Source organism: Oncorhynchus keta, unplaced genomic scaffold, assembly GCF_023373465.1.
Source record: "Oncorhynchus keta strain PuntledgeMale-10-30-2019 unplaced genomic scaffold, Oket_V2 Un_contig_26008_pilon_pilon, whole genome shotgun sequence".
Taxonomy (NCBI): domain Eukaryota; kingdom Metazoa; phylum Chordata; class Actinopteri; order Salmoniformes; family Salmonidae; genus Oncorhynchus; species Oncorhynchus keta.
This window is the reverse complement of record NW_026284733.1, coordinates 1-10,000: the sequence shown is the minus strand read 5'-3', so window position 1 is coordinate 10,000 and position 10,000 is coordinate 1. Positions and strand designations below refer to the sequence as shown.

General features: G+C 48.5%; 1 protein-coding gene across 15 annotated transcripts in view; it reads right to left on the bottom strand.

The window, feature by feature from the left end:
- LOC127922504 (tuberin-like) overlaps nt 1-9,883 on the bottom strand; it is a 52,697-nt gene extending 42,814 nt beyond the window's left edge. For 14 of the 15 annotated variants that reach the window (XM_052506364.1, XM_052506359.1, XM_052506360.1 and 11 more), the window contains exons 1-5: nt 9,776-9,882; nt 9,311-9,458; nt 1,935-2,052; nt 1,376-1,424; nt 1-94 (exon numbers count right to left, since the gene is read on the bottom strand). The exon at nt 1-94 is cut by the window's left edge and continues 32 nt beyond it. In XM_052506364.1, coding sequence (XP_052362324.1) covers nt 1-94; nt 1,376-1,424; nt 1,935-2,052; nt 9,311-9,458; nt 9,776-9,850 — 484 coding nt within the window. In that variant the 5' untranslated portion in view covers nt 9,851-9,882. Of the gene's footprint in view, nt 95-1,375; nt 1,425-1,934; nt 2,053-9,310; nt 9,459-9,775 lie in introns of all 15 variants that reach the window. The other variant, XM_052506372.1, reaches the window with a different exon arrangement.
- Between the last annotated feature and the right edge of the window lie 117 nt (nt 9,884-10,000).

The window sequence follows — 10,000 nt, the reverse complement described above, 5'->3', positions numbered from 1 at the left end:
TGACGGTGCGACAGAGAGTGATGATGAAGACGGTGAGGGAGTCAGAGGGGAGGCAGTTATAACACACCACCGCATCCAGCACCTGTAGAGCCATCTGAACATACACACACCGAGACGACACACACACACCGAGACGACACACACACACCGAGACGACACACCGAGACGACACACACACACACACACAGAGACGACACACACACACAGAGACGACACACACACACAGAGACGACACACACACACACAGAGACGACACACACACACACACACACACACACACACACACACACACAGACGACACACACACACACACGACACACACACACAGACGACACACACACAGACGACACACACACAGACGACACACACACACACACACACAGAGACGACACACACACACACACACAGAGACGACACACACACACACACACAGAGACGACACACACACAGAGACGACACACACACACACACAGAGACGACACACACACACACACAGAGACGACACACACACACACACAGAGACGACACACACACACACAGAGACGACACACACACACACACAGAGACGACACACACACACACACAGAGACGACACACACACACACACAGAGACACACACACACACACACACACAGAGACGACACACACACACACACACAGAGACACACACACACACACAGAGAGACGACACACACACACACAGAGACGACACACACACACACAGAGACGACACACACACACACAGAGACACACACAGAGACGACACACACACACGTAAGGGTTAATGACCTCATGAATAAAAAGTCCAGAGTTGTAAAACCTCGACATCAGAGTAAATTAAATATTACCTCAATGTCTGCAGAGTAAATTAAATATTACCTCAATGTCTGCAGAGTAAATTAAATATTACTTCAATGTCTGCAGAGTAAATTAAATATTACCTCAATGTCTGCAGAGTAAATTAAATATTACCTCAATGTCTGCAGAGTAAATTAAATATTACCTCAATGTCTGCAGAGTAAATTAAATATTACCTCAATGTCTGCAGAGTAAATTAAATATTACCTCAATGTCTGTAGAGTAAATTAAATATTACCTCAATGTCTGCAGAGTAAATAAAATATTACCTCAATGTCTGCAGAGTAAATAAAATATTACCTCAATGTCTGCAGAGTAAATAAAATATTACCTCAATGTCTGCAGAGTAAATTAAATATTACCTCAATGTCTGTAGAGTAAATTAAATATTACCTCAATGTCTGCAGAGTAAATTAAATATTACCTCAATGTCTGCAGAGTAAATTAAATATTACCTCAATGTCTGCAGAGTAAATTAAATATTACCTCAATGTCTGCAGAGTAAATTAAATATTACCTCAATGTCTGTCGAGGCTGTTGTCCGGTTACACAGCAGACAGATCTTCCTGTTGGACAAAACCACACACACTGAGACCTAGCGTGTGCGTGTGTGTGTTTAACTAATCAGAAGACCCCACAAAAATATTATACTAACAAAAATTGTGTGTGTGTGTGTGTGTGTGTGACCCCACAATAATAATAAAATAAACATTTGACCAACTGGGGACATTTTGTTAGTCCCCACAAGGTCAAATGCAATTTCTAGTGGGGTTTAGGGTAGAAATAGTGTTAGGAGTTAGAGTTAGGTTGAGGGTTAGGAGCTAGGGTTTCGAGTTAAGGTTAGGGTACAGGTTAGGGATTAAGGTTAGGGATTAAGGGTTAGGGTACAGGTTAGGGATTAAGGTTAGGGATTAAGGGTTAGGGTACAGGTTAGGGATTAAGGTTAGGGATTAAGGGTTAGGGTACAGGTTAGGGATTAAGGTTAGGGATTAAAGGTTAGGGAAAATAGTATTTTGAATGGGACTGAATTGTGTGTCCCCACTAGGTTAGCTGGACACGACTGTGTGTGTTCTTACTGGACCATGACGGATACGTTCTGGTCGAGGTAGCAGCTGTTGAACTTGACCAGGTTGACCAGGACGTGGAGGAAGTCAGCGGTCAGACCAATGTCCATCCACAGCAGGACAAACCCAGCTGCAGGTGATCAATAAATTAAATCAACCAGTCAGTCAAACATATCGTGACCAAATCAGTCAAACATATCCTGACCAGTCAGTCAAACATATCATGACCAATCAGTCAATATCTTTCTCAAGGGTCCCAGTTGGGCTATTCATTGGGCAAGTGAATATCTCGTGGACAGACTCTGTAACATGGTAACATGGTAGTGTAACGACTGTCAAAAGACTGTGGGGTGGAACCATCTACAGGTCAAAGACTGTGGGGTGGAATCATCTACATGTCAAAGACTGTGGGGTGGAACCATCTACATGTCAAAGACTGTGGGGTGGAACCATCTACAGGTCAAAGACTGTGGGGTGGAACCATCTACAGGTCAAAGACTGTGGGGTGGAATCATCTACAGGTCAAAGACTGTGGGGTGGAACCATCTACAGGTCAAAGACTGTGGGGTGGAACCATCTACATGTCAAAGACTGTGGGTGGAAGCATCTACATGTCAAAGACTGTGGGGTGGAACCATCTGCAGGTCAAAGACTGTGGGGTGGAACCATCTACATGTCAAAGACTGTGGGGTGGAACCATCTGCAGGTCAAAGACTGTGGGGTGGAACCATCTACAGGTCAAAGACTGTGGGGTGGAACCATCTACAGGTCAAAGACTGTGGGGTGGAACCATCTACAGGTCAAAGACTGTGGGGTGGAACCATCTACAGGTCAAAGACTGTGGGGTGGAACCATCTACAGGTCAAAGACTGTGGGGTGGAACCATCTACAGGTCAAAGACTGTGGGGTGGAACCATCTACAGGTCAAAGACTGTGGGGTGGAACCATCTACATGTCAAAGACTGTGGGGTGGAACCATCTACATGTCAAAGACTGTGAGGTGGAACCATCTACAGGTCAAAGACTGTGGGGTGGAACCATCTACAGGTCAAAGACTGTGGGGTGGAACCATCTACATGTCAAAGACTGTGGGGTGGAACCATCTACAGGTCAAAGACTGTGGGGTGGAACCATCTACAGGTCAAAGACTGTGGGGTGGAACCATCTACAGGTCAAAGACTGTGGGGTGGAACCATCTACAGGTCAAAGACTGTGGGGTGGAACCATCTACAGGTCAAAGACTGTGGGGTGGAACCATCTACAGGTCAAAGACTGTGGGGTGGAACCATCTACAGGTCAAAGACTGTGGGGTGGAACCATCTACAGGTCAAAGACTGTGGGGTGGAACCATCTACAGGTCAAAGACTGTGGGGTGGAACCATCTACATGTCAAAGACTGTGGGTGGAACCATCTACAGGTCAAAGACTGTGGGGTGGAACCATCTACAGGTCAAAGACTGTGGGGTGGAACCATCTACAGGTCAAAGACTGTGGGGTGGAACCATCTACATCTACAGGTCAAAGACTGTGGGGTGGAACCATCTACATGTCAAAGACTGTGGGGTGGAACCATCTACAGGTCAAAGACTGTGGGGTGGAACCATCTACATGTCAAAGACTGTGGGGTGGAATCATCTACAGGTCAAAGACTGTGGGGTGGAACCATCTACATGTCAAAGACTGTGGGGTGGAACCATCTACAGGTCAAAGACTGTGGGGTGGAACCATCTACAGGTCAAAGACTGTGGGGTGGAACCATCTACAGGTCAAAGACTGTGGGGTGGAACCATCTACATGTCAAAGACTGTGGGGTGGAATCATCTACATGTCAAAGACTGTGGGGTGGAATCATCTACAGGTCAAAGACTGTGGGGTGGAATCATCTACAGGTCAAAGACTGTGGGGTGGAACCATCTACAGGTCAAAGACTGTGGGGTGGAACCATCTACATGTCAAAGACTGTGGGGTGGAACCATCTACATGTCAAAGACTGTGAGGTGGAACCATCTACAGGTCAAAGACTGTGGGGTGGAACCATCTACAGGTCAAAGACTGTGGGGTGTAACCATCTACAGGTCAAAGACTGTGGGGTGTAACCATCTACAGGTCAAAGACTGTGGGTGGAACCATCTACATGTCAAAGACTGTGGGGTGGAACCATCTGCAGGTCAAAGACTGTGGGGTGGAACCATCTACAGGTCAAAGACTGTGGGGGGGTGGAACCATCTACAGGTCAAAGACTGTGGGGTGGAACCATCTACAGGTCAAAGACTGTGGGGTGGAACCATCTACAGGTCAAAGACTGTGGGGTGGAACCATCTACAGGTCAAAGACTGTGGGGTGGAACCATCTACATCTACATGTCAAAGACTGTGGGGTGGAACCATCTACATGTCAAAGACTGTGGGGTGGAACCATCTACATGTCAAAGACTGTGGGGTGGAACCATCTACATGTCAAAGACTGTGGGGTGGAACCATCTACATGTCAAAGACTGTGGGGTGGAACCATCTACATCTACAGGTCAAAGACTGTGGGGTGGAACCATCTACATCTACAGGTCAAAGACTGTGGGGTGGAACCATCTACATGTCAAAGACTGTGGGGTGGAACCATCTACAGGTCAAAGACTGTGGGGTGGAACCATCTACAGGTCAAAGACTGTGGGGTGGAATCATCTACAGGTCAAAGACTGTGGGGTGGAACCATCTACAGGTCAAAGACTGTGGGGTGGAACCATCTACATGTCAAAGACTGTGGGGTGGAACCATCTACAGGTCAAAGACTGTGGGGTGGAACCATCTACAGGTCAAAGACTGTGGGGTGGAACCATCTACATGGTCAAAGACTGTGGGGTGGAACCATCTACATGTCAAAGACTGTGGGGTGGAACCATCTACAGGTCAAAGACTGTGGGGTGGAATCATCTACAGGTCAAAGACTGTGGGGTGGAACCATCTACAGGTCAAAGACTGTGGGGTGGAACCATCTACAGGTCAAAGACTGTGGGGTGGAACCATCTACATGTCAAAGACTGTGAGGTGGAACCATCTACAGGTCAAAGACTGTGGGGTGGAACCATCTACATCTACATGTCAAAGACTGTGGGGTGGAACCATCTACATGTCAAAGACTGTGGGGTGGAACCATCTACATGTCAAAGACTGTGGGGTGGAACCATCTACATGTCAAAGACTGTGGGGTGGAACCATCTACATCTACAGGTCAAAGACTGTGGGGTGGAACCATCTACATCTACAGGTCAAAGACTGTGGGGTGGAACCATCTACATGTCAAAGACTGTGGGGTGGAACCATCTACATCTACAGGTCAAAGACTGTGGGGTGGAACCATCTACATCTACAGGTCAAAGACTGTGGGGTGGAACCATCTACATCTACATGTCAAAGACTGTGGGGTGGAACCATCTACATCTACAGGTCAAAGACTGTGGGGTGGAACCATCTACATCTACAGGTCAAAGACTGTGGGGTGGAACCATCTACATCTACAGGTCAAAGACTGTGGGGTGGAACCATCATCTACATGTCAAAGACTGTGGGGTGGAACCATCTACAGGTCAAAGACTGTGGGGTGGAATCATCTACATGTCAAAGACTGTGGGGTGGAACCATCTACAGGTCAAAGACTGTGGGGTGGAACCATCTACAGGTCAAAGACTGTGGGGTGGAACCATCTACAGGTCAAAGACTGTGGGGTGGAACCATCTACAGGTCAAAGACTGTGGGGTGGAACCATCTACAGGTCAAAGACTGTGGGGTGGAACCATCTACAGGTCAAAGACTGTGGGGTGGAACCATCTACAGGTCAAAGACTGTGGGGTGGAACCATCTACAGGTCAAAGACTGTGGGGTGGAACCATCTACATGTCAAAGACTGTGGGGTGGAACCATCTACATGTCAAAGACTGTGAGGTGGAACCATCTACAGGTCAAAGACTGTGGGGTGGAACCATCTACAGGTCAAAGACTGTGGGGTGGAACCATCTACAGGTCAAAGACTGTGGGGTGGAACCATCTACATGTCAAAGACTGTGGGGTGGAACCATCTACATGTCAAAGACTGTGGGGTGGAACCATCTACAGGTCAAAGACTGTGGGGTGGAACCATCTACAGGTCAAAGACTGTGGGGTGGAACCATCTACAGGTCAAAGACTGTGGGGTGGAACCATCTACAGGTCAAAGACTGACTGTGGGTGGAACCATCTACAGGTCAAAGACTGTGGGGTGGAACCATCTACAGGTCAAAGACTGTGGGGTGGAACCATCTGCAGGTCAAAGACTGTGGGGTGGAACCATCTACAGGTCAAAGACTGTGGGGTGGAACCATCTACAGGTCAAAGACTGTGGGGTGGAACCATCTACATGTCAAAGACTGTGGGGTGGAACCATCTACAGGTCAAAGACTGTGGGGTGGAACCATCTACAGGTCAAAGACTGTGGGGTGGAACCATCTACAGGTCAAAGACTGTGGGGTGGAACCATCTACAGGTCAAAGACTGTGGGGTGGAATCATCTACATCTACAGGTCAAAGACTGTGGGGTGGAACCATCTACATGTCAAAGACTGTGGGGTGGAACCATCTACAGGTCAAAGACTGTGGGGTGGAACCATCTACATGTCAAAGACTGTGGGGTGGAATCATCTACAGGTCAAAGACTGTGGGGTGGAATCATCTACAGGTCAAAGACTGTGGGGTGGAACCATCTACAGGTCAAAGACTGTGGGGGTGGAACCATCTACAGGTCAAAGACTGTGGGGTGGAACCATCTACAGGTCAAAGACTGTGGGGTGGAACCATCTACAGGTCAAAGACTGTGGGTGGAATCATCTACAGGTCAAAGACTGTGGGGTGGAACCATCTACAGGTCAAAGACTGTGGGGTGGAACCATCTACATGTCAAAGACTGTGGGGTGGAACCATCTACATGTCAAAGACTGTGAGGTGGAACCATCTACAGGTCAAAGACTGTGGGGTGGAACCATCTACAGGTCAAAGACTGTGGGTGGAACCATCTACAGGTCAAAGACTGTGGGGTGGAACCATCTACATGTCAAAGACTGTGGGGTGGAACCATCTACAGGTCAAAGACTGTGGGGTGGAACCATCTACAGGTCAAAGACTGTGGGTGGAACCATCTACAGGTCAAAGACTGTGGGGTGGAACCATCTACAGGTCAAAGACTGTGGGGTGGAACCATCTACAGGTCAAAGACTGTGGGGTGGAACCATCTACAGGTCAAAGACTGTGGGGTGGAACCATCTACATCTACATGTCAAAGACTGTGGGGTGGAACCATCTACATCTACAGGTCAAAGACTGTGGGGTGGAACCATCTACATGTCAAAGACTGTGGGGTGGAACCATCTACATGTCAAAGACTGTGGGGTGGAACCATCTACATCTACAGGTCAAAGACTGTGGGGTGGAACCATCTACATCTACAGGTCAAAGACTGTGGGGTGGAACCATCTACATCTACATGTCAAAGACTGTGGGGTGGAACCATCTACATCTACAGGTCAAAGACTGTGGGGTGGAACCATCTACATCTACAGGTCAAAGACTGTGGGGTGGAACCATCTACATCTACAGGTCAAAGACTGTGGGGTGGAATCATCTACATGTCAAAGACTGTGGGGTGGAACCATCTACAGGTCAAAGACTGTGGGGTGGAATCATCTACATGTCAAAGACTGTGGGGTGGAACCATCTACAGGTCAAAGACTGTGGGGTGGAACCATCTACAGGTCAAAGACTGTGGGGTGGAACCATCTACAGGTCAAAGACTGTGGGGTGGAACCATCTACAGGTCAAAGACTGTGGGGTGGAACCATCTACAGGTCAAAGACTGTGGGGTGGAACCATCTACAGGTCAAAGACTGTGGGGTGGAACCATCTACAGGTCAAAGACTGTGGGGTGGAACCATCTACAGGTCAAAGACTGTGGGGTGGAACCATCTACATGTCAAAGACTGTGGGGTGGAACCATCTACATCTACAGGTCAAAGACTGTGGGGTGGAATCATCTACATCTACAGGTCAAAGACTGTGGGGTGGAACCATCTACAGGTCAAAGACTGTGGTGTGGAACCATCTACATGTCAAAGACTGTGGGGTGGAACCATCTACATGTCAAAGACTGTGGGGTGGAACCATCTACAGGTCAAAGACTGTGGGGTGGAACCATCTACATCTACAGGTCAAAGACTGTGGGGTGGAATCATCTACAGGTCAAAGACTGTGGGGTGGAACCATCTACAGGTCAAAGACTGTGGGGTGGAACCATCTACATCTACAGGTCAAAGACTGTGGGGTGGAATCATCTACATCTACAGGTCAAAGACTGTGGGATGGAACCATCTACATGTCAAAGACTGTGGGGTGGAACCATCTACAGGTCAAAGACTGTGGGGTGGAACCATCTACATGTCAAAGACTGTGGGGTGGAACCATCTACAGGTCAAAGACTGTGGGGTGGAACCATCTACAGGTCAAAGACTGTGGGGTGGAACCATCTACAGGTCAAAGACTGTGGGGTGGAACCATCTACAGGTCAAAGACTGCGGGGTGGAACCATCTACAGGTCAAAGACTGTGGGTGGAACCATCTACATCTACAGGTCAAAGACTGTGGGGTGAAACCATCTACATCACAGGTCAAAGACTGTGGGGTGGAACCATCTACATGTCAAAGACTGTGGGGTGGAACCATCTACATGTCAAAGACTGTGGGGTGGAACCATCTACATGTCAAAGACTGTGGGTGGAACCATCTACAAAGACTGTCAAAGACTGTGGGGTGGAACCATCTACATGTCAAAGACTGTGGGGTGGAACCATCTACATGTCAAAGACTGTGGGGTGGAACCATCTACAGGTCAAAGACTGTGGGGTGGAACCATCTACAGGTCAAAGACTGTGGGGTGGAACCATCTACAGGTCAAAGACTGTGGGGTGGAACCATCTACAGGTCAAAGACTGTGGGGTGGAATCATCTACAGGTCAAAGACTGTGGGGTGGAACCATCTACAGGTCAAAGACTGTGGGGTGGAACCATCGACAGGTCAAAGACTGTGGGGGAACCATGGAACTGTGGGGTGGAACCATCGACAGGTCAAAGACTGTGGGGGTGGAACCATCTACAGGTCAAAGACTGTGGGGTGGAACCATCTACAGGTCAAAGACTGTGGGGTGGAACCATCTACAGGTCAAAGACTGTGGGGTGGAACCATCTACAGGTCAAAGACTGTGGGGTGGAACCATCTACAGGTCAAAGACTGTGGGGTGGAACCATCTACAGGTCAAAGACTGTGGGGTGGAACCATCACATGTCACAGTGTAAAAAGGGTTGATGTTGTCTCACCTATGTCCTCCTCCAGGTACGTGATGTCCTTCCCGTTCTCCGTCAGGGCCTTGAACACCTCCAGCCTGTCAGACAGGTCCTCATTGGACGGCTGGTAGTCTCTGATCACCTTGAAGAAGAAGGCCCGCAGAGGACCCAGACACTCACCCTGGTAGACACACACACACAGAGAGGGAGGCAACATACACAGGAAATCAACATACTTTCTTGTTCTCTGTGGCGCCTCCTAGATAATGTGTGTGTGTGTGTGTGTGTGTGTGTGTGTGTGTGTGTGTGTGTGTGTGTGTGTGTGTGTCTCTGTGTGTCTCTGTGTGTCTCTGTGTGTCTCTGTGTGTCTCTGTGTGTCTCTGTGTGTCTCTGTGTGTCTCTGTGTGTCTCTGTGTGTGTCTCTGTGTGTGTGTGTGTCTCTGTGTGTGTGTGTGTCTCTGTGTGTGTGTGTCTCTGTGTGTGTGTGTGTGTGTGTACCTGTCCCTGAATGACAGCTCTGAGGAGCAGCAGGACAGCATGTCTAGCTTCAGGTGGCTGTTCTGGAGTCAGCATGTCCTCCACCGCCTTCCATACGGCTTCCACTGCATGCTGTAACACACACACATTAATACACACACAACACACACACAGAGAGGGAAGGCAACACACACACAGAGAGGAGGCAAGAGAGAGGCACACACAGAGAGAGGGAGGCAACACACA